General features: G+C 39.6%; 2 protein-coding genes and 1 long non-coding RNA gene across 3 annotated transcripts in view; 2 read left to right on the top strand and 1 right to left on the bottom strand.

Annotated features, from left to right (window-relative positions):
* The window catches only part of nexmif (neurite extension and migration factor), a 209,047-nt gene that overhangs the window by 138,164 nt on the left and 46,689 nt on the right, over nucleotides 1-24,194 (bottom strand). Inside the window, exon 2 of the mRNA XM_031891314.1 lies at nucleotides 12,405-12,580. The gene's annotated coding sequence lies outside the window, so the exon portion shown is untranslated. The remainder of the gene's footprint in view (nucleotides 1-12,404; nucleotides 12,581-24,194) is intronic.
* Nucleotides 685-4,463, top strand: LOC105946046. Its single transcript, XR_001169580.3, has 2 exons — nucleotides 685-1,271; nucleotides 2,997-4,463. It is a non-coding gene; the product is annotated as an uncharacterized LOC105946046 (long non-coding RNA).
* xmc (marginal coil Xmc) lies at nucleotides 1,231-3,853 on the top strand. Its single transcript, XM_002944874.4, has one exon. It carries the CDS (start codon nucleotides 1,337-1,339, stop codon nucleotides 2,894-2,896), a length of 1,560 nt encoding a protein of 519 aa, XP_002944920.2. The 5' UTR covers nucleotides 1,231-1,336; the 3' UTR covers nucleotides 2,897-3,853.

The raw sequence follows: 24,194 nt of genomic DNA, 5'->3' as shown, positions 1-24,194 counted from the left end.
CTATTATCCCACTGCTACTATAGGCACCATCTCCCCCTACTATACCTGCTATCCCACAGCCACCGTCCCTTCCCAGAGGCTATTATCCCCCCACTGCTACTATAGGCACCATCTCTCCCTACTATACCTGCTATCCCACAGCCACAGTCCCTTCCCAGAGGCTATTATCCCACTGCTACTATAGGCAATATATACTGTAATATACTTACTATGCCACAGTCTCTTGCCATATTGTGTTAACCTCCTTGCTACTATAGTATATTTTGCTAAGGCAGTTACTACTGTTGTATGGTAGAGAAAAGGTTAAATCATATCTGGTGCTACTGCCCTACAAATGTATAAGGGCTAAGACATTATTCCATTATATCCATACAGGTAAATACAATAATCCTCCTCTATAGTGTAGTAATATGTTTGGGGACTGTGCATACTTACCTGCAAGTGTATGAAATTAGTATCATTTAATTATATGAATGTACATAGTGCACAAGATATCTGTATAGATTTAAACAATGAGTCAGTCAGATGTTAATTAAGTTGCTTAAGTTGGGATTGCTTTGAAGTGCCTTTGTGTTGGTTACCTTGGGATTTATTATAGGGGGGTGATCAACACCAAGATATCACAGGAAGCCAACTGGAGGATCTTTTGCATTTCAAAGTTGAATTGTGTGCACAGTTGTTTATGGTGAGATGGGCTCCTTTTGGGAACTACCCGACTGACTAACACAATAAGATTCTGATACCTGATTATCTTGTCAGCCAATCAGAACACATCCCTACTTTGGTCAGTGAGATTCTAAGAGTATAACTAAGGAAACTCTGATAGTCACATAGATGGACAGTAACGCAGAAACACACACAAAGATAGAGGAGTTAGGTTAGGGAGAAGTCCTGAAGGCTGATCCCTATAGAACAGATCCTGTGGGCATATTTAAAAGGAACTCTGTATCACTTGCTGTCTCTGGGCTGGATAATCCAAATAAATTAGCTTCATCTCTGGAAAAGAACCGTGGTTGTTTCCTTTTACCTGGTTGTGGTAAATCTTGGAATCTCCAGTATATTTGTAATATACTACATCTACACTATACACAACATTTTGGTGCCGTGACCCGGATTGATTTAATATATCGCAACATTTTGGTGCCGTGACTAGTGACCAGAAGAAGCGTGGAAGATTTGTGACCCAAGAGTCTGCAGTGAAGCCCTGGAAGGAAGTGTGGAACCCTAGGACTGTGGTCTGGAAATCTGTGACTGTGAACCTAAAAGGGTTGGTAAGAATATTGTTTTTTTTATATATATATAATTTATTTTAAGTTAGCACTCTTTTATATATACAATGGCTTTAGTCAGTGGTAATAGCACTAAAGAAATGGTCAGCACCTGGTTGGTTAGTTATATTAAAAATCATGGGGGACCATATGAAATCCCTCAAGAATGTAAACATTCCTGGGATTTAATGAAAGATTTTATAGCTGACAGTGTTTTTGATAAAAAAACTAAGGAAGCAAAACGCAAAGGACTTATCATACAGGGATTGGTCTCCTGCTGTTTAGAAATGGCAGAAATTATTAAACAAAAGGAGACTGATATCACAGAACAGGCAGATAAGTATAAGACTTTACTGAGAGAGTCAAATGAAAAGATCTCAGAGTTAAGGTTACATGCCATAACCACTGGGGAGGCATTGCTTGAGAAGGCCAATCTATGTGACCACTTAACCGGTGTAAATGACGAATTGTCAGTAAAAATACAGGATGTAGAAAAGGAGCTGGAGGAGCATAAACATGCAATAAATATTGCTTTTGATAAGGTTGGGAATAATTCTGACCAATCTTGTGAAAACAATATTTCTAAATTTAACACAGAAATTAAAGGACATAAACAACTGTACCCTTGGAATGAATTAGATCAAGCATGTAGTTTCCCAGCAGCTCCTGTTGTCACTACAACTGTTTTAAATACTGACAATACAGGGGAGGTACAGCTCATCTCAAAACAATTAAAGCCCCAAGAGATGGATGCAATAGTTAGAGAGATTGGGCAGGTACCAAGATATGATATCAACAGATTCATGAAGTGGTTCTGTGAGTTGCAAAGGGTCAGAGAGACGTATAATTTGAATCCTGAGGATGTAGATAGAGTGTTGCAGAGAGTAGTTGGAAATGGTTTATGGGTAAGGATTGTACAGAACTGTGGACAGCAGCGCAGGACAAGGGATGTGTTAAAGGAAATACTTAGGGCGTTGTATGGTATCACATCAAATGTGTCTTTGTCCGGTAAATTAAAGCAAATGAAGCAGGAATGTCCTTATGAATTATCACATAGAATAGCCACAGTTATGGAACAAATTCTAAATGATAATCCAGGATTTGAACATGGTGGTTTAATTCATAGGGTCATGTTGTTAGAAGCTTTAGAGGAGGATGTCAGGGAAGGAATATTATCTATCACTCCTGATCCTACGGATATAAAAGACATTCTGTTGAGGGCAGATAATTTGTGGCGAAAGAAGAATAAGGAGGAAAGTTTTGTAGTGGATGCTGCTAGAATTTTTAGAGTAGAGGGACAGCAGAGAAAGGAGTGTGTTGATTTTAAAGGGCCTAGGCAAGGGAAAATATTCTCCAATTCAGAAAGCCAGAAAGGAAAATATGAATCTAGATGGCAGAATAGACAAAACAATCAAAGAGATTGCAAATCTAGAACTTGGATTCCCTTTCCCCAACTAAAAAGGGAACATGAAAAACTTAAATTTGAATATGATAAGATCAGGGCTGAGAGGGATCTTTTAAAACAACAAGTTTCTTTACTGGAAACAGAACTTTCTAAATTAAGGCGTGCCCCTCTTACACATTCTGGTGTTAAGGACCATCGGGGAGGAACTTTAATAGAATTCTAAACCCATACATGCCACTTAAATGTTCAATTGCACTTTCCTTTAATTTATCTCAAGACAATGTAATTTATGTAGAATATATGAATTAATATTTTTCTCTAAGTTTTATCTTCCAGGAAAAGATCTTCAAGCAGAAGGATAAATGTGTCTGAATTTGGTGGTCATGTTAAACTTGTTTTTTTTTTTTCATCTCACACTTAAGCAGCTTTTCAAATTTTTTTAATGACAGTAGAACATTGATAGATGAGACCTAAAGTTTCCAAGTGGGGGTGTGAAGGAATTTGCATGACACAGAGGGAGAGGTGTTGGGTGGTGACACCACAGAAGTTTTTTGACTGGATGCAGTAGTGCAATGGGCTGGATACTGTTTGATGTCAAAATATATTCTTCAGACTTCTTCTATAACTTATGTTCTCCCACAAATATAATAGGTCAATGGGATTTTTAAAGGAAAAAATGAATGAACTGTTCTGATGTTTGTCAGTGTCTAAATCAGTCTTAAGTGGGAAGATGGAAATGCAATGAAAAGAACTCATTAACATACAAACAGGACATTATTTACAAAGTTTCAGGACTTGAATGTCTACTTTTAACTAAGTAACATCCACCTTGTTATTATTCAGTGTTTTGTTTTATTCAGTGTCTTTCTGTATATGTTTATACTTTTCAATGTAAAAAAAAAAAAAAAATCCAGAGAAAGTGCAAATATTTTAGTGTTGCTATACATATCTGTCTAGAGATGCTAAACAAGGGCTCATATTTAGCATATAGTCTATGAAGGGTGTTGGAAGCTAAATGTACAGACATGGGTGGATTTATAAAGAACACATATACTCAGAATATTGATGTTTTGGCTGCATATTTGCAGGGATATATCCGTTAATATTCTGACTAGATCAGGTAAGGGTGATATTGTGTCCAAAGCTAGAGTTTGTGGCTAAATGTGGGTTTTCTGAGAAAAAAAAAAAAAAGATCAGACTGTAAGAAGACCACGAGCTACAGATCCATCCAACACCAGCACCAATACCAGATCCTGTGTATCAGTCACTGCTACATGGAACTAAAGAAAACCAAACGCTTGGAGGAAAAACCCCAGATGCTGCAAGAACTTAATGTGTTGTGTACTGGGTAGGGAAGTGGGGGAGTGATAGGAGTGGCAAGGAATCCTGCCTGGATCACAAAGACCCCAACCCTGGAAAGAATAAAGTTTGTGGACAGAAATGTTTCACAGTCTGTTTAATGACTGGATTTAATTCTCTGCAAAGACTAAGTACAACTTATACAGTAAGCAGGTGAATATTTCTGACTGGTGACTGAAAATATCTACTTATGACTGGAAAGGAAATGATCGACTCATTCAGTGTTGCAACTAATCCTGTACATACCCACCAGAACCTGCCACTTGCAATAGATTTGGGTACTTATTCATCCTAAATGGGAAATAGAAAGAGCTGGAGAAGTGATATGTAACCAGTTCTATTAGCATCTCTAGAAAATTTAAGAGCCTTGGTTTAGCATTCTCTATAACACAATTACAAACTATCATGTTATACAGTTATATAAAAAAAAAGAATGTTTTAATGTGTTGTGGATCAATTCTGAGCAGAACTGATCCAAGTGGGGGAGTGTAGTAATATGTTTGGGGACTGTGCATACTTACCTGCAAGTGTATGAAATTAGTATCATTTAATTATATGAATGTACATAGTGCACAAGATATCTGTATAGATTTAAACAATGAGTCAGTCAGATGTTAATTAAGTTGCTTAAGTTGGGATTGCTTTGAAGTGCCTTTGTGTTGGTTACCTTGGGATTTATTATAGGGGGGTGATCAACACCAAGATATCACAGGAAGCCAACTGGAGGATCTTTTGCATTTCAAAGTTGAATTGTGTGCACAGTTGTTTATGGTGAGACGGGCTCCTTTTGGGAACTACCCGACTGACTAACACAATAAGATTCTGATACCTGATTATCTTGTCAGCCAATCAGAACACATCCCTACTTTGGTCAGTGAGATTCTAAGAGTATAACTAAGGAAACTCTGATAGTCACATAGATGGACAGTAACGCAGAAACACACACAAAGATAGAGGAGTTAGGTTAGGGAGAAGTCCTGAAGGCTGATCCCTATAGAACAGATCCTGTGGGCATATTTAAAAGGAACTCTGTATCACTTGCTGTCTCTGGGCTGGATAATCCAAATAAATTAGCTTCATCTCTGGAAAAGAACCGTGGTTGTTTCCTTTTACCTGGTTGTGGTAAATCTTGGAATCTCCAGTATATTTGTAATATACTACATCTACACTATACACAACATATAGTAAAAAGGGTTTTGTGTCTATGCCTCCCAAAAACACACAAAACAAAATTAGAGCAATTCATTGCAGGTACTGATTGCAGGGAAACAGTGGTGCATTTTATAAAAGGTCAATGTGTGTGTAATCATGAATTTTGGATGGAAGTAAGCGATTCCTGTAACAAAGTGAACAATGTACTGTGACCCACACAAGTTACAAAATGCATATTTAAGAACATGAGCCATTAATCTCAGCAAAAATATAAATGGCATTTAGCACTATAAATTATAATAAATTACATAGGTACCTTATTACATTGTAGTTGCTGTTGAAAAAGTACTCTTTTATCAAGCTCAAATCTTTACTGAAATAAAACCTACCTATCTTCTGTCTTTGATGTGCCTCATGAAAAGCAGCGTCTAGGCTACATAACCGCTCGTCCCCACATACCCCACCCAATAACTGCACAGTTAGATACTCCCTTTCCAGCTACCCATTTAATGACCCACTGGGACTCAGAGTAAAGCCACCCACCACCAACTGTGACCAACGTCACCTCCAACACCTGCAAGAAGGGAGGGTGGGACAGACACTGCTCCACTCTTGGTCCACCTGCTAGTTGAAAAATGACTGGCACGTCAGCTTCTGGGCCTGCCCCTACATTTTTAACCCAGGAAACAATAGCTACAGTATAATACCTACATGTCTGGTCTTGACCTGTCCTGGTTTTTGGAAGGGCTGTCCAGGTCAAAAACTGTGTGCCCAGTTTTCCAAATTAGGAAATCTGGACAGGACTCTCGATGACTGACATGATAATTTGCCAATTGCTGACTGCAGTGCCATAGACCTGACTCCTAATGTCACTGCCCTGCCCCAACCGTCTCCCATCCCGCCTCATGATATCACCACCGCCCCCACTTGCCCAGAGTCCAAAAGTAGAAAGGTGGCAACAGTGCCGGACCAAGCCGACTGGGCGCCCTAGGCAACCTCCCGTGGGTGTACACGCATGCGCAACCGAGTGCACCTATGCAAAAACATGGGGGGGTTTGAGGCTGTGATGACCACTAGAGGGGGGTGTGTGGTGGGGGTAATGGGCACAGAAACAGGGGTAAGTGAAAGAAGAGATACCTGTCGCCCCCACTGTTGTGACCTAGGCAGGTGCCTCTTCTGCCTACCCCTAGTTCTGGCTCTGTGTGGTAACCCTACTCATAGCTAAGGGAGGCTATCCTCCTAGCCTTGCCATTCCAGATGTTCCTGGGTCAACATTCTACTAAATTACTGTGTATATTTTTTCACTAGATAAAAGCCGTCCATCCTTTACTTGAAACCAACATATCTGCTATTATCAGAGCTTTAGGAGGAGAATTTTATAGATAAAAAAACTCAACCAGACTTAATATTTTGAAAAGATTTGTTGCAATTGAGTCAGATTTGCAAGTGCAATTGCATTCATTTTGATGCATTGGCTGCATTTGTGTTAATAACATAGACTCAAAAACATGATGAGATTGAGCACAAAACTGAACTAAGGTGATCGTTCCCCTAAAGTGGACAGGAGAGCCCTGCCAGTACCGGTCTTCACAGACACCTTTTTCGGGCCAAAAGGTGACTTAAATTTTCAAAATGACATCATTGCACACACGCCATGCACCGAGACATTAGTGCACTTGCGCAAGGAAGGTCGGGGCCATTTCGCTCATGTCCCCTGGGGCGCTTTACACTGCAATTTGCTCAGTGTTCTTGCGAATGTAAATCACCTTTGAAATCTTCTAACTTCAATGGATTGCATAATATCCTCTGAAAAAAATCTGTTACTGAATGAGGCACCGGCAAGTTTAATATATGGTTGTTTTATAGGTTTATGCATAGCGATATTGATACTGAATATTCTCTGGAATAAGAATAATGGGTTGTGTAGCGTCAGTGAGATGAAAGGAAGAAGAGGCAACTGTAGCCAGAGTGAGACTTGCCCAGACACAGATTGTTCCACTGCAGAGCGGTAGCCTGGAGTGAGGGACTTTGCAGCTGACATAGATGGATGAAGCTCCAAGATTAAAACAGCAGACAAATAGAGCGTCAAGCGACCATTATCTGGGAGAAGTGTTTGATGTTCCTGGACTGCGAGGCAAAGCGACTCCAAAGAATGTTGCTGCATATTTAATCTATCATCATAATAAAAGTTTGTGGAAATATAAAAAAAAAAAAAACACTGGTTTTCATTATTTTATCCCAGTCTTTTCATAGAGAGTTCCGGGCTCTAACCCAGAGATGACAGCTGCACTGATAAATTGGATCATTTTTAGCGAACTGGAAAAATGCTCTGATAATCTTCCTAAGAACAATGTGAATAAAGTGAGACCTGTCACAGGAGTCCCTCTTGTATATGTGCAGGGATTGGCCCTAAGCAATGCCACTGCATGTGTGTGGGTGCTGGGGGGAAAATGGATCAGCGTCCCTCCAGCCCTCTATATATATATATATACTGTATATACTTTCTGTATGGAGTCACGCTGGTGATCTAAGCTGGTGCCATGTTTTTATTTCTTATCACTTTTAAGGACTAATTATTTTTAACCACACAGACCCCCTTTAATCTGTCCTAACAGACAGTAGCTGCTCTCTGCTTGGCAGTTTGGCTAACTATCCACCATTACACCTGATTACCAAAGCTACTAATTCCATCTCAAGAACACCCCACCATAACTTGGTTGTACATTTGATCCAAGTGCATAAGTGGTCCATGCCCAGCTTTCAAACCACATGTATCCTACAAACTAAAGAGTGTGTGGCACCAAAACCTTCAGCAACCATCTAACTGCCCCATTAGGCTTTCATCTTGTGCAACCTCTTCTTCCTGTTATACAGCACTGCCCTGTAAATAGACATAGCTATACATGGAATTTGTCAGACATTCACCACCCTATGTGGGAGTCAAATGTCAGGCTTACAGACAGACCATATCACATTCCCATAAAATAACAAGTTGCGTGTTCAGTCAGAAGATGCTTCTACTGATAACTCCCACTGATGTACAAGGGGTGTCAACCAACTCTGGACTGACCACTTCTCTTTGAAAACTTGACATATGCCTTTATATTGCTTTGGTTGGATGAGTAGATCATTGAAATGTGGTACCTCAAAAAGGAATACATTTATGTCAACAATCACAAAAAGGAGAAGACTAAGGAAAAGAATAAGGGTACAGTAGAGGGTTTAACACACCAAACACCCTCTGAGCATAGAAGATGTTTTTCTAATTTAGTCTTTCCTATCTTACTGCTATTCAAGGAACAGAGTGATATCTGCATGAAACAGTGGCTTGGCCTGTTTTTTCCCTGAAAAGACTTGCAAGTAGGTGTCATGTCTGTGTGTGTACAGAAGTATAAAAAAATATGTGCACTATTTTCTGATTATTTTACATTGTTCTTTACACTGATCCTGGTAAGAAGGTATTTACACAGGTCCATGTATACAAACATGGAAACTAAAACAAAAGAGAGGCTAAAAAACCAAGCATATTTATATGCTGTGCTTGTATATTCATTTTCCAGTAACATTTCTGGCATTTACAAAGGCATAGTTTAGAGGCAGTCTGTGTCTCACCAGTAAGGGTGAAGGCCTTAATGCTTATTAGTGCAATAATCCATTGATTAAAGGGAATTGTTCTAAACATATCTGTGAGGTGTGAAGTGTTTACCATTGTGACAGTTTTATCAGGGAAAAACCCCTCCCTCCTAATTCTAACACTAACTAATTTTCATGGAGATGAGAGCAGATGAGGTCTCTTTGGGAGCGGCCCGTTCCATTTCTGCATGAAAGGAGATCTCTGCTGGCGCACCTCTCTACTTTATAAAAAATTTAATTAACAGCATTGCAAAGGAGAGAATCTACAACCTGGTTCCCAAACATCCCAAGGCTGTCAGTCGTCTGCTGCTCACTGAGAAATGAAATCTAGGCGAATGGTTTCTTGCACAATAAAGTAAGGATAGACCCCCGCAGAGGGGGCATAGATCAGCCTTAGCCGAGATTTGCTTTTTGATGGGAAACAGTGTTCCTGCTCCTCATTCCGGGAGCCTTTATTGCAATACATGTGGTTCTGAATGGACAGCTCCCATGTATAAATAAAGGAGAAATAAACCATATTAGTTAGGATAAAGTACAAGATACTGATTTATAAATACAGAGAAAAAGGAAATATGTTTGAAAATGTATTTGCTCATAACCGAGTCTATGGGAGATAATCTTTGTGTAGTTTGAAGCATTATGGATAACAGGTTTTCGGATAATGTATCCTATACCTGTATACACAAATATCACCATGACATAGATATAAACATGCGCCTGCACTGTAGTGAATGTTAAGAAAAGAGTATTATTATTTTATTTATAGTTGTTAATGTATAAAAGGATTTTCAGTGTGCACCCTCAACCCAACAGCTCTCATATTGCTGACTGCAGCTGGAATCTGTTTGCACACCCATGGAAATCAGTCTATGAATCACAGCATGAATGATTGTTTGCAGCAGGAAAAACTTAGTGTATTAGAAAATATCCGATTCATCAACTTTTCAACTTTTTTATCGTTTTTGAAAATCACCTCCAGAAAAATGCCATGAGTGTTCAGCCACTGTTTTCAAACTTACATTTTTGATTAGGCAATCCCCCCTAATAAAAGATGTAAAGTGGAAAAAAAAACATTCTGCCAAGGAAGAAAGAGATGGTGGACACACACAGTGGCATTTCAAAGTGGGTCTGGTCAAGGCCAGCAGTGCCAATAGGGTGATCAGATCACTTGAAAATTCAGGGATATGGCTAGAAAATCCAGCTAGGGCAACACTGATTGCAATTAAATGTGACATGCATTTATTAGACTTGTCCCCAATTTTTTTAAGTGATCTGGTCACCCTACATAAGAAATTAAAACCTAGAATTCAATTCCAATTTATTTTACAATAACCCCTACCTTATTCCTAGGTGACAGCAAGTATGGCTCCAGAGGGGACCTCAGCAAATTGTTTTTGATTCATTTTTTAAAATACATGAGGGTTGCACCTTCCCCCACCTATAAGTGGTACCTTGCTATTGCTCTTCACCATCTACCTAAAGCTGTGTCCCTAGAGATGTCAAAGTGAGGTTTTATATTTTGCTTGTGTCTTGGCAGTGCCCCCATTGGCCTACTGTGCCCATAGCCACACCCCCTGATTGCACTCCCACCTCTCCCCAGAGAGTATTTTAGGTACATTTACAGTTATGAGGTTATGAGGATGCATACGGGAGTCTGGTTGAGCTGCATAAGAAAGGTACCACTTTGTAGGAGGCCCTTACACACTGGCTTGACATCAGTATCATCCGTTTCCCTACTACACACAGCTATGCACTGCAAAAATAGGCAGAAATGTAAACCACCTATGGTCACTCCATCTCAGCAGCATGCTCTGATTATACCATGTATAATATATACCTGCCAATCATTCATGGGATATACCTGTCACAGACAATAGTTTCAAAAGCCACTCAGAGAACAATACAATAACCTGAAAGGCTTTTGTTTTCCAACTACTTAAGAAACTTAAGCAGAAAAGAGAGAATGCCTATAATATTTTGCATTTGATTTGATTATTTCAGCAAAGACCATTTAAAATCCTATAGGCACCGGCGTGATGTATTGTAATGGGGAGAAATAAAAATGTTAATCCCTAGGAGTCAATTAAATTGGGAATGATTTTTGAGCTTATTTATTATCTGCCAGGAGCAGGCTGCAGAGGCTGCGATCTAAAAATAAAAGGCGTTTAGACTTGGTGGATCCATGCTTCGCTAGGTAACATCCTCGGGGAATATGTATACACTGCTACATCTGTATCATTAGAAATATATTCACTCGCCTTTCTAAACACTAATATACAGCTAACCTTTCCACTCAGGAACAAACCATTACTGAATGCAAAATGACTCTATAATCAATTTATCTGTCCTGTGAATTGGTTGGTTGAAAGGAAGTCAAAGAAAAAACACAATTGAATAACCAAGGTATTCAGCTATTCCCTGCTCACCAAGGGGGTGACACTGAGCCCCTGCCTCAATGGAGCTTACAATGTAAGGTCCATATCATATTTTCACACACTAGTGCCTATTTTGTCAAGAGCCAATTAACCTTCCTGTATGTTTTGTGTAAATGGGGAATTGCCTCTGCACCGTGCTGCCCATGACAAATCAACATGCAAGATACATCAGACACATAACACATAACATCAGACATCAACACACAAGATTCATCATATTATGATATGTCGATATCATATTGTACCTTTGGTGCATGTTATGCATTGCACTTTTTTAATGAATGCTATCATTTTTAAAGAATAATACCATGTGTCCCACAAGTTACCAGGGCAGCAAAAAAAAAAAAACATTCTGGTTATTAAACCAGAAATTCAGCTCCCCCCCCCCCCCCCCCCCCCGGATCCCCTCCAGCACAGGAAAGTTAAGCAAATCAGGAAAGCTTAAGAACATCCATCACCAAAATGGCAAACAATATACTGAAATACACTAAAGTCATATAATAATTCCTTACCAAAGATGTAAGGCTAGGCAAAACTACTAGCCTTACATGTTTTGTAAGCTGTACCTTGTTATGCAACGTGGGATCTTACATTGAAATGTTTTTTAGTTTTGTGCTATGAGAGATATAACAAGAGCTAGTTTTAGCAACACAAGACTGCTGTAAGTTGTAACCCAGATCTGAATTGTGGCCACGGATCGGTGCTGAAGATTGAGCAGAGGGGCTGCAATGGCAATGGCCATTTCAATAATGTGCCAGATTCAATTTGGTGAGAAAAGCTTATCTTCTAATTCAATTTCAGATTTTCCCATAGAGCCAGATGCAATTCAATGAGAAAAACGTATCTTCCTGTTTATCACATGAAAACTCTATGAGAAAAACTAGATCCAAATGAGGAGAAAAGTTTTTTCTTTTCAAACTGAATCTCAACCAAGTTTTCATCTGGCCCATTATGAAGTATGACATCAGTTAGGATTTCTCATGTTCAAGTAGCTATTTCCATTGGCTAGGAACGTCAGAATCCAGACCTTATAACAAGTACAATATCTAAAGTTTGCACAATTACTGTGTTTCCCGGAGCATAGGTGATTTAATCAGCATCTTGGACATTGTGATGAATTCACTTGTGCTCAGTAAGATAAATTATTTATACCTTGTCTGTTGAAGCCCCCAGGGTGTGTGCTGTAAAGACGTGCTGTGCATTACCATCCAATCAAGTAATATATCAATTAATCTGGTGTTCTTGAGCAGGCTTTGAGTTCTTTCTTGTAACTCTTCCAGCAATGGGCAGCACCGATAAATTGCCTGGGAACTGTCTCCAAGCAAAATCTACGGAAAAATCAGAAACACATTGGCATATAATTCTGCTGACTACCTCCCCATAGCCTGCCTTAATGACTTGACAGTGTCAGAAAGAATTTCTAAATGTGATTCAGCCTTTAATATTCTTTAAATAAACATGGTGGTTATAATGATTTGGCCCTTAATGATCAAAAGCTAGAACCCAAGCTTATGGAAAAGGTGCTATTTCCAATAATTATTGAAATATTTATCCAACATAGTCATGTCTTCAACTTATTTTTTTTTAAACAAATACAGTACACTGGAACATAATTAACGTTAAATTCTATAGCAACGTTGGGCATTTCTGTTTCTTTAATGACAAGTGAGATTAAGTCTGATCCCATGCAGTTTATAAAACCCTTTTCAGGCAATGGGGGGTAAAGGGAAATCGTACCAAATGATATGCTTTCCATTCTCTTGATTCCTTTGTAAATACCCAGGATATATTTTGGCCCCATACCGGTTGTAATCCATGTCAAACCATGATTGTAAATGAATAGAGCTTTCTAGTAGGCATGAAGATAATAGAATATGTGGTTGCATTTAAACCAAGTATCTCAGGCACAGGAGCGCTATTGTATTTGTTTCCAGGAAAAAAAAATAAAATAATATTTCTTTAGCACTAAGGTGCATGGAGTGAAATTATTGGCCAAAAAAAAAATTGCAATAACTGCAGAGCCTGTGCTTGTTACTGTGCTCTGTTCCAGCCAATGGCATATGGAAATCACAGTATTTTATCAGAGCTACTTTGCAGCCAATGGAAAAAGGAAGCAGTGCTACTGCAAAGCATGGAAAGGGCAATGGCAATTACCGTTCAATGAAGCATCTCCCTGAAATGGCAGACCCTTCATTTTTTTGGCCTAATTAGCCATATAGCCTATTTGTTTGTAGAGAAAGACATTAGAGGTTATACTTGACCTTTAAATAAATGATAATAAAAATAATTTCAAATATTTTATATTTAAAAATGTTATGGAATAAATGTGACTGTAATATCCAAAGGGAGGCCCATGTATGCTGAGTATTATAGCATTTGGATGGAATATGACTGGTTTTATGGAGAGCACAGGCTGACTAATCAGCACCTTTTTTTAATGGTACAGCAGCCATGGAGGGTCGGAGTGCAGCTGAACTAACCTGCCATCACAACCAACACATGAGCTGAATGCGGCCAGGATGCTGCTGCTTGAGCACAGATGGTTCTATCAGTCTAATCCAACTGAGCCCGTGCAGTGACAGCCATAAAACACTGGCTGTTAGAAGTCGGTGCTGAGATGTGACGGGATGACATAAATGCGCATCATCAAACTCCAAGAGCTTTAAATGAGCAAAGATGAATCAAAGTTATTGAGCCTCTGATTAATTCTACAGTAATCCAACATGAGTATTCTTAGGGTCTACTGCAAGCCATAGGTACCTTAAATGAGCATTATTATGGAACTAGCAGTCTCACAGCAGACACTGCACCATTTTTTATTCGCTGGTTATTTTTCCTAAAGCTATTTAGCTTTTACTTTTTTTATTCTGTTATATTTCCTATATCTGTGATACTTTCCTTAAAACCCATCATTCTATCTTCTCTAGATTACCACAGTAGGAACCCCAGGGTTAATTGCAGATGCAAGAGAATTCTCCAATAGGAATCATCTTAACCACCCCTATATAAGTTATCTTATTATACAGGTATGGGACCCGTTATCCAGAATGCTCGGGACCTGGGGTTTTCCGGATAAGGGGTCTTTCCGTAATTTGGATCTCCATGCCTTAGGTCTGCTAAAAATCATTTAAATATTGAATAAACCCAATAGGCTTGTTTTGTCTCCAATAAGGATTAATTATATCTTAGTTGGGATCAAGTACAAGGTACAGTTTTTTTATTACAGAGAAAAAGGAAATCGTTTTCAAAAATTTGAATTATTTGCTTATAATGGAGTCTATGGGAGACAGCCTTTCCGTAATTCTGATCTTTCTGGATAACGGGTTTCCGGGTAATGGATCCCATACCTGTACAGCATATTGAGCTGATGGTACAACTTCTGCTTTCCAGTATTATACTGCAACCAAACTTCATAGGAAGGATACTGGCCTGTTTAGCTTTTCGCAGCTAGAGAAAATTATTGAATGCCTTTGGCAAGGTTTAATGGAAACCTCTTTTGAATTATTTGGGCCACTAGTTCTCGAGGACTTGGAGGACTTGAAGTTTAAATGTACATTGTTGCTATAGCATTCCTCCCAACATTTGAAAAATGCAAAGAGTCATAAAAAGAAATGGCATGCATAGCACAGTGGGAAAACATTGACCTTGCCCATTTTGAAACCACACCCCCTAAGAGCCACTCCCATTTTGCTAAATTTGGCACATTATGTGGGACTTTTCAATAAGAATCTGGGACTGCGGGCTGAGCCTGGGTACTGGCTTGTTATTTTGTGAATACAAACAGCAAAAATAACTCACAGGACTTAATGAAAAAAAATAAACAAATAAACAGTTTGCTATATACTTGTAAATCCCAAAGCAAGAATAGATTCCTGCACAGACATAATAACAAAAAACTCCCTTTATTTTGTGAAATAAGGTCTTGTATTTGATCTTCAATCCACAACAATAATAATAATATATACTAAAGGGGGACATGTTAATCTTCTGACCATATGCAATAATGCTGAATGACAGCCCCTGGCATCTTCAGGCAGCCAACAGCTAGCCAACTACATGTTGAATTGATATTTATTAGCTTAAAGGCCATGGCTCTGACCTCCAACCCAAGGGAATGTTACTATACTCAAAAGCAGATCAACCAGCTATCAGTCATTTAGCACAAATAAATGTGTATTGTTTCAGAATATATGCATAGGAGATCAGCTGGTTCAAGCTGAATTCCCCACACTACTCTTTCTTTAAAAGTTGTATAAAATAATCACAAGGATTTCTCATACTGAGGATTTAGTGGTCATTAAAGGAAAACTAAACCCATTACCCTCTATTTTTTAACCTTCAGCCATCCACACAGCCCTTCCTCCATCCTGTGCCCTTACAAACTGCATTGCTGGTCATTCATAAAAGTCCAGTGGCCCCCCGCACAGGGCCCACTCCCCCACCTGATCTCTAACTGCAGAGTTGCATAGTGTGGCTGGCAGCCTCAATCTCTGGTTGCATCACATCCAGTCTGAATGGCCAGAATGGCAGCCATTATTGAGCAGAAACATATCTAGTTCACAATGATCTAGTCATGGTTTCCACAGCACATTTTCTTGGTCAGTGATCTCTGCCATTGGGCAACATGCTCATAGCTATGCAAACAATAAATGTGTTACCCCACGTCTCTTTGCTAGATTGTCTTGCACCAATGAAGTAAAGCTCATTCACTTACAGGTAGCCAGGTATGTGTACTGGGGGGTCTGCATGCCCTGCTTCCCATGGGGTAGGCTATAATAGCCAAGCTATACAAGCCAGACTCAGAAGGTAAGGTAGGGCAGTTCTGGGAGAGGGAGAGTTTACGCTGTATTATCATGCTCCCACTTACCCCCCTGCCTTCTTCCAGCACTAACCAGCTAGCAGTTGCTAATGGACCTTCGGCACAGCAGCCAACCTTAAAACTTATTGCTCTTTGCTTAATGACAGCTCCTCTGACAGAAAAGGATAAAATGACCATGCAGGAAACCTATAAATAGGGAACTAAGTACAGTACATACAGTAATCTGAGTGTAATAAAGGTACAGCTTTAAAGAGAAAATCTAGTCAATATACACACAAGTATGTAATAATCAAATGCCATATATTTTTTAAATCCTCCGACATTTCCATAACCAATTACATGCCGCAGATCATCAAAACGGCAGCGCTGGTGCTCAACTTAAAGAGAGTATATGCACACATACACACACACACATATATATATATACATCCCATTGGCCTGATAAACACACCATTCAGTAGGCTCCTCCCCCCCCATGTAAGGTAAGGGGTAGCATGTGGACATCCCATCAGCCTTACATGCACACCTTTCAGTAGCTTGTGTCTATGTGCCTAAAGCCTAAAGGTGGCCATACACATACCGATTTTGATTGTTCCCACACTCCACAGACATTCAGGGCTGAATCGTCAGATATGGAGGTAGAAACAATAGGAATTCTGATGATTCAGCCCTGAACGTAGATTTTGCTCGGGGGTGCCTTCAATAGCGCCCAACCAAAATCTTTTAGCCCACCCGATTGACGACGCAGCCTTGTGCGATATCGGTCGTCTTGTTGAGCCACCATACACGCACGAGGTTTCAGACTATATTATCAGTGCGTGTATGGTCAGCTCTAGACACCTATGGCAAACTGTAAGTGCTATCTTTTTTAGTATTCTGTTAACTAAATAAACCAATAGAGTTAAATGTAGAAAAGGCTCAAAAGCGGAGCACCATGCGTTTGCTGTGGCTTTGGCAGGTAAGGGGTTATGGTACTAAATGAATTCAAGTTAGCAGTGATAGAAAGAAAACATTAGCGTCAGACTGTCACGCTCTGCAGCCACAGCAGAAGCCAAGGATTAAATGAGCAATGGATTTCAAGGCAGCTTCCAGCAGCAGGACCTGAACTGAGGCTTCTGCATCTTAATGGGGAAAGAGTGTGTGGAATATATCATGTGTGCTGTGCCATCAATGTAATCTCCTCCATGCCAAAGGGACCAGTACTGCCCTGCTCACTAATGCCTTGCAGCTTTACCTGATAGCTGAGGAGTTAAACCCCATGTTCTCTCCAGTGCAAAGCCGTAGGGCAGGTAGGGGCACACAGGGTGGAGGGACCTAGAAACCCTTCTGCTCTGCTTGGAACAATGTCCCAAGTTTTCCTGGTAAGAGAAGACTCATTCATTTCACATACCAGGCAATTTCAGCATGTAACACTGCTTCATTTAACAGGGTTTATATGGAATATGCCTCTGACTTGCTTCTCTGAAATACAGGTATATTTATAAAAGTATTTCCATGCAGTTTCTCAGTGTCATGCAACCTGATCCGCTTTAGGGAAGCAAAGGAGGAATGCTCAACCTTGAAAAAGAATATTAGCAATGAGATTTACACTCTTATTCTTGATATAGCAATAATTTACATAGCAAGCAATATCACCAATATGCAACCCTTTAACACTTGCTGCAGGGTTGCTACACATGCTTAATGGAAAAGCAGTAAAAGTACATATATTATAAGTAGGGCATACAAAACTGTATTATGGCTATACCGCATCACACACAGGCATAGATTGCTCAGCACAACAGCACTATTGTTATTATTAGTTATACTTATTGTTATTAAAACTAGTGGAATCTACCATATTGCTTTCACTGTCAGGTTTAAATTAAACATTTCCATAAGCTTTAATGAAGCTCTCTATAATTTAATTAAATGTGGAGGAATGCTTGCTTAGTGCTAGCTCAGCATCTCTCAAATGAGTAAGTTCAGCAACAACTGGCTGCACAGAATATTTTGGGTAAAATGACCATGTTGTGTGGTTGGTTAGTTAGTTAATGTAGGGTGACTATAAATTAAGAGGACATAAGACACAGAGACATGACACAAATAGCTTCAGGTCAAATCTCAAACAGGTCTGCAACTTCAGAAGACTTATACGTATGAAAATTGGTATGAAAATAAGTATAAAAGTTAAGTAGTCCTTCAATAATATTGTTTAATGCCTATTTTTTATGAAGCCTGCTATATGTGGAGTTCACTGTTTTGAGTAGTCTCTTGTTTTGCCTTCATATAGAGAAATGAAGTACTCCTTCTGTGCACTTAGCATCTTTCACACAATGCCTATAGAAGATAATAGCCTCTGGTAAGGGACTGTTGCTGTGGCTGTGGGATAGCAGGTATAGTAGGGAGAGATGGTGCATATAGTAACAGTGGGGGGATAATAGACTCTGGGAAGGGATTGTGGCTGTGGGATAGCAGGTATAGTAGAGAGAGATGGTGCCTATAGTAGCAGTGGGGATAATAGCCTCTGGGAAGGGACTGTGGCTGTGGGATAGCAGGTATAGTAGCGAGAGATGGTGCCTATAGTAGCAGTGGGGGGATAATAGCCTCTGGGAAGGGACTGTGGCTGTGGGATAGCAGGTATAGTAGGGAGAGATGGTGCCTATAGTAACAGTGGGATATTAGCCTCTGGGAAGGGACTGTGGCTGTGGGATAGCAGGTATAGTAGGGAGAGATGGTGCCTATAGTAACAGTGGGATATTAGCCTCTGGGAAGGGACTGTGGCTGTGGGATAGCAGGTATAGTAGGGAGAGATGGTGCATATAGTAACAGTGGGATAATAGCCTCTGGGAAGGGACTGTGGCTGTGGGATAGCAGGTATAGTAGGGAGAGATGGTGCCTATAGTAGCAGTGGGGATAATAGCCTCTGGGAAGGGACGGTGGCTGTGGGATAGCAGGTATAGTAGGGAGAGATGGTGTCTATAGTAGCAGTGGGGATAATAGACTCTGGGAAGGGACTGTGGCTGTGGGATAGCAGGTATAGTAGGGAGAGATGGTGCCTATAGTAGCAGTGGGGATAATAGCCCCTGGGAAGGGACTGTGGCTGTGGGATTGCAGATATAGTAGGTATAGTATATATAGGTATAGTAGTAGTGGGGATATTAGACTCTGGGAAGATACAACAGAAGGATTACAGGTTAGACAGTCCTACTTTACACAAATAATAGTCCCTTCCCACCCCCACTAACACAGACTTGGTGTTTTTTTTTTTTTTTTAAAGGTAAATTTTATTCGTTTTACAAAAGTCAAACAAGACAACAAAAATAAAAGCATGAATGTTGCTATACAGTTTGTTACAATAAATCAATAACAATGTATTGCAGTGTCGTCATTGTTTCAGTGCATATTAAAGTGGTCTGTTGTTAGTGGCAAGCATGTTCATTCAGAGGGTATACTGCTGTGGTTGGTGGTGGTCTGTGTTGAGGTTACAGGCCCTCAGGGTTTGTGTTGTACCAGTCACTCCACACTTTCTCAAATTTATCCATCGCTCCCCTTGTTTCATATGTGAGTTTACAGACTTGGTGTTTAATAAGATTTGTATAGCACATACTCTGTGAAAATATCTGCACTCCAGTAGAAATAAAATGACGTGATTTCCTGCCATTAATATCAATGTACATCTGCCCACTCAAAAAAATTTTCTCCTAGCATCACATGCGACTTTTGGTTTGGCTACTTTAGTACCGTCGCTGTATGGGCTCCATTTCCATGTGGTGTCTCTGCAAAATCCAATCTGAAGCCGTGCTGTTGCCTCTGTTCTCACATTTAATATGCCATCCTGCAGCATGCCTGCAATGTAAATAAATCCTTCCCTCGCATATTTGTGTGGGAGTTAGGCTAACATCTGATGAAGCCTCTTCATTATGTGTGCTGGGCTATTTTCAACTCACTTGCAATCATATAATTTTTATTCTCTCTCGCTCCTCTCTTTCTCCACAAGTTATCCTTACTTAAACATCTCTCTGCCAGACTCGCTGCCTAATGGAAGGGCCCAGCTCTTTACTAATGCAGCTAAATGTGTTTTTCTCCCCTATTTCTATTTCGGCTACAGGTCCGATTCAGGTTCTTAAAAGCAGTATACTAATATAAGGAGGGGGAGGGATAACACACACATACTCCATGGCTCCGTAATATGTTTGGCCTGGAGAATGCTTCATAATGGCAGAGTTCATATCTTGTATAAAGGCAAAAGGGAAAGCAAACGACTTAATGGAAACAAATATTGCACATGAATTGCCTTAAATAAATAATGTAGTTTGGCAGCAGTGCTGGGCCTAGAAAGCCATTGAGTGATGTGCTGTTTTGTAACCCTCCAGCTAAAGCTGATTAGGTTTCGTTACACTGTTCCTTTGTGTATTTTCAGCCTGGTTTACCTGTTAAATTGACCTCTACAGGCATGCCTTGCTCTTATTGTATAATGGCTGCACATTTTAAAGCAGATACAAGATGAATATGCTACAGTGTTTGTGCAGTGGTTCTAGGCAATAACCAGCTGAGCATCCCTCTCCCAGAGGCAGAATATTATGATGTTATCTGTACTGAATGTAGTAGAAGCTATGGCACTAGATGCTGGCACCTACATTGCACCAAAATAGCTATTCAGACACTCACGCCAATGTGAACGGTTGCAGGGACACAGAGAGACAGGAGAAACACAGGTATGGGACCCTGTTATCCAGAATGCCGGGGGTAAGTTGGATCTCCATACCATAAGTCTATTGAAAAATAATTTAAACATTATTAAACCCAATGGGATTGTTTTGCCTCCAGTAAGAATTAATCATCTTAGTTGGGATTAAGTACAAGGTACTTTTTTTATTATTACAGAGATAAAGGAAATCATTTTTAAAAATCATAATTATTTTCTTATAATGTATTTATTTATAATTATTTTCTTATATTTTCTGGAATGGGAGATGGCCTCTCTATAATTCAGAATTTTCTGGATAACGGGTTTCAGGATAAAGCATCCCATGCCCATTTAGATTGTAAGCTCTACGGGGTAGCAACCTCTATCCTCTTGTCTCTTTGATTCATAACTTATTGCAACTGCACCTTGTATTTATTATCATACTTTTGTATTTATCTATTATTATTTTAATAACTCCCGCTTGTATTAATCTTTTGTTCTACTGCACAGCGCTGTCTACATAAGTAGCGTTTTATTAATAAAGATATACATGCATACCTGTACTGACAATATAAACAGGGCAGTTGCCCTTTACACCCCCTATAACAGTAGTAGAAAGTAGTACTTTTGACTATAAGCATTCAAACAAAGTAATTCATAAAGCTGAATAAAAGACTAGGAAAGCCTTACTTTTGTTGGGTCGTTTTGACCCAGTGAACACAATTCTTATATTTTTTTCCCAAGGCCAGCGCATTTTTTTTTTTAAATAGGAGCTGTTCCAGGACTAGGGCAAAAAGATAACCAAAGGTTCTTTCCTCCAGAGCTCTGCATCATTTCTTCTTGCCCATGTACTTCTGTGTGATTCTGAACTTTCCTTAGAGCTTACATTACTCCACAAGAGCCCAGCATGAATAAAGGGATACCTAAGCGCAGGGAAAATAGCTGTGCTCTTTGGGAAAGGACCCAGGGCTGAAACATTTTTAAGGATAAGTAGCACTGGACCAGGAAAAAAAGTAGTGATTTTGGTCATTAGCTTCCCCAATCTCCACAGGGATATCTATAAGTACCAATAATATTAAATAATAACCTCTATTCCTTGGCATGATGGGCCTACCTACTTTGATAACAGAACCAGAGCTGCTGGGGGGGGGTCTTTTTGTCATCATTCTCAGATGCAGGCAAATGTTCTTTAAGTAACTAAAATCCCATGTGACATGATGATATCATGATATCAGGGGCAATAGACGTAAATATGTCAGGTTATGTCGACTCCCAGCAGCTGCATGGGCAGCCTCTGTAACCCCATGGCTCTCTGCTGGGAGTTGACAGCGTTATGCTGCAGCTTTTTGTGTATTTCCAGTGGGGACACGGGTAATAAATGAGCACTCTATGAACAGGAAAAACATAAGCCAATAGTACTACAAGTAAGCCATATTTTTCTAATAATCCACCCTTTGTTCATAGAAGAGATCAGTGGAAGTATATCTATTTATATATAGCCATTTTTATTTGTACCATATACTGTCTTGAATCACTGAATGCTACACACTCTCTCACCTCCACTGCAGAGGCTTAGCGCTCTGTCCAGATGATGCAATTTATGTTCTTACAAGGGACTAGTTGCCTAAGGGGAAAATTCTAAGAGGGATTATAGATTCTCCCGGGAAAGAAGGGCTCCATAACATCCATACAAAAGTAACACCTCCCCCCCTTCTTGAGTTTGGAGTCAGAACCATCACTGCAGGGAAACAATGCACAATTAGTATTTCATGTTTAAACAAAGCTAGGAAGAAAGTGTACAAGATTTTTTGTACAAGATTTTTTCTCCATCTATTAAATTCAAATGTGAAAAAATATAAGGGAAAAAGATCTTTATATGATGTAAACTGATCAGTAACCGGTATTCTGTTTTGAGAACGCCGGCCTGATCAATTATACATGGGATTCAAGAATGAATTCAACCCTTGGAATACTGTTAGGCCTGTCTAAATTCCCACTGCCACCATACAGAAAATGTACAGAGAGATAATAACAACTCCTTTTTATTAGTATTCATGTGCTTTGCATTTGGTGCATTGTCCCCCCAGCTAGAAACCTATCCATTCTACCCCCATTCCCAAAGTCATTGGCCAGGCCAGAGAGGACATTTTAAAAACATCATTAAAACACAAATAAAAAGGCAGTAAGATCATTACAACTACAGTTTTCTCAATAGCAGAGTATACTTGCTATGAAGGTTTTATTCTTTATATCAGTCATTTTAAGCACTGAGTGGCTCTGTTACTATACATGTCAATAGTCTGACAGACAGGGGTCAAATATGCATTGATAATGATTCTTCCCCACTAAATGCAGCCCTATCTTTCCACCAACAGAATGAAGTTTTACAATTATATGAGTGAATGTTACCAGCAAATCTTTCGAATAAGGCTATGAATGTTCAATGATATTCCAGTTGCAATTCCGAATGCACTTATTTCTAGTCCTGTTTGGAGATTCTGCCATTGAAATAGAGTTGATCATACATAACATGCCATCCCTTCAAGCAAAATATAGAACCAATTTCCTAGATTGAAGTTCCAGTGCTTCAAAGCAGCCAATTAATACCCTTCACAGACACATCCCTCAGCCCCTTTTTAGAACAGCACAGTGGTTACTTTGATAGGGGCCCGATCAATAAATGGCTTTATTTTGTCACTTGTTTTCAACTACACCATTTTCCTCCCCTCAGAGAATTACCATATTACACAGCATGTCCCTATGCATATTATACAGCATGTCCCTATGCATATTATACAGCATGTCCCTGTGCTCACACTTACTCACCAGAATGTTCAGCAACATAAATCTCCCTTCCCAAATGTGGCAGTGCTCCATGGAAAAAAAAAAAATCCCTGTTTTTTGCTACATCTTGATTTTCTGTAGTGTGTTTTAATGATTCTCCACATTTTGCGGGTCCTCTGATCCGCTTCCACTGAGGAAACCTGTCGAAAAAGTGTGGCCTTGCCAACTACTCACTGAGAGGATCTGTATTTGGGAACAATGGTACAAGTACGTGAGGAGTCCGGAGTATATCTCATGCGTGACGGTTATGTTACTGGACCTCTTTAATACATTCCTTTAAAACGTATGAATAAAGGCCATTTTTATATGCTGATATCCAGCTGCAAAACAGCTTGGAATGCTTGGAAACTGGTGATAATGGATCATTAGGTAAAGTGGAACACTATTTCTTAAGGACAAAAAAAATTAAAAAACATTTAAAAATGTTTCTAGAAATGGATACCATACCTGTATTGGCATCGATGGATTTGAAGAGGCACTCCAATTACTTCTAGCTTGTCTGCTGTGACTTATATTAAGAGCAATTTATCTTCCAAAAAACTCCCAATGGCTGAAAGGCGGTACTTAATCTAATCAAGGACTTGTTAAAGGGATAAGTAAACCTTGGTCA

This window comes from Xenopus tropicalis, chromosome 8, assembly GCF_000004195.4.
Source record: "Xenopus tropicalis strain Nigerian chromosome 8, UCB_Xtro_10.0, whole genome shotgun sequence".
NCBI lineage: Eukaryota > Metazoa > Chordata > Amphibia > Anura > Pipidae > Xenopus > Xenopus tropicalis.
Note: the sequence above shows the minus strand (reverse complement) of the source record. Positions and strands in the feature narration are given on the sequence as shown.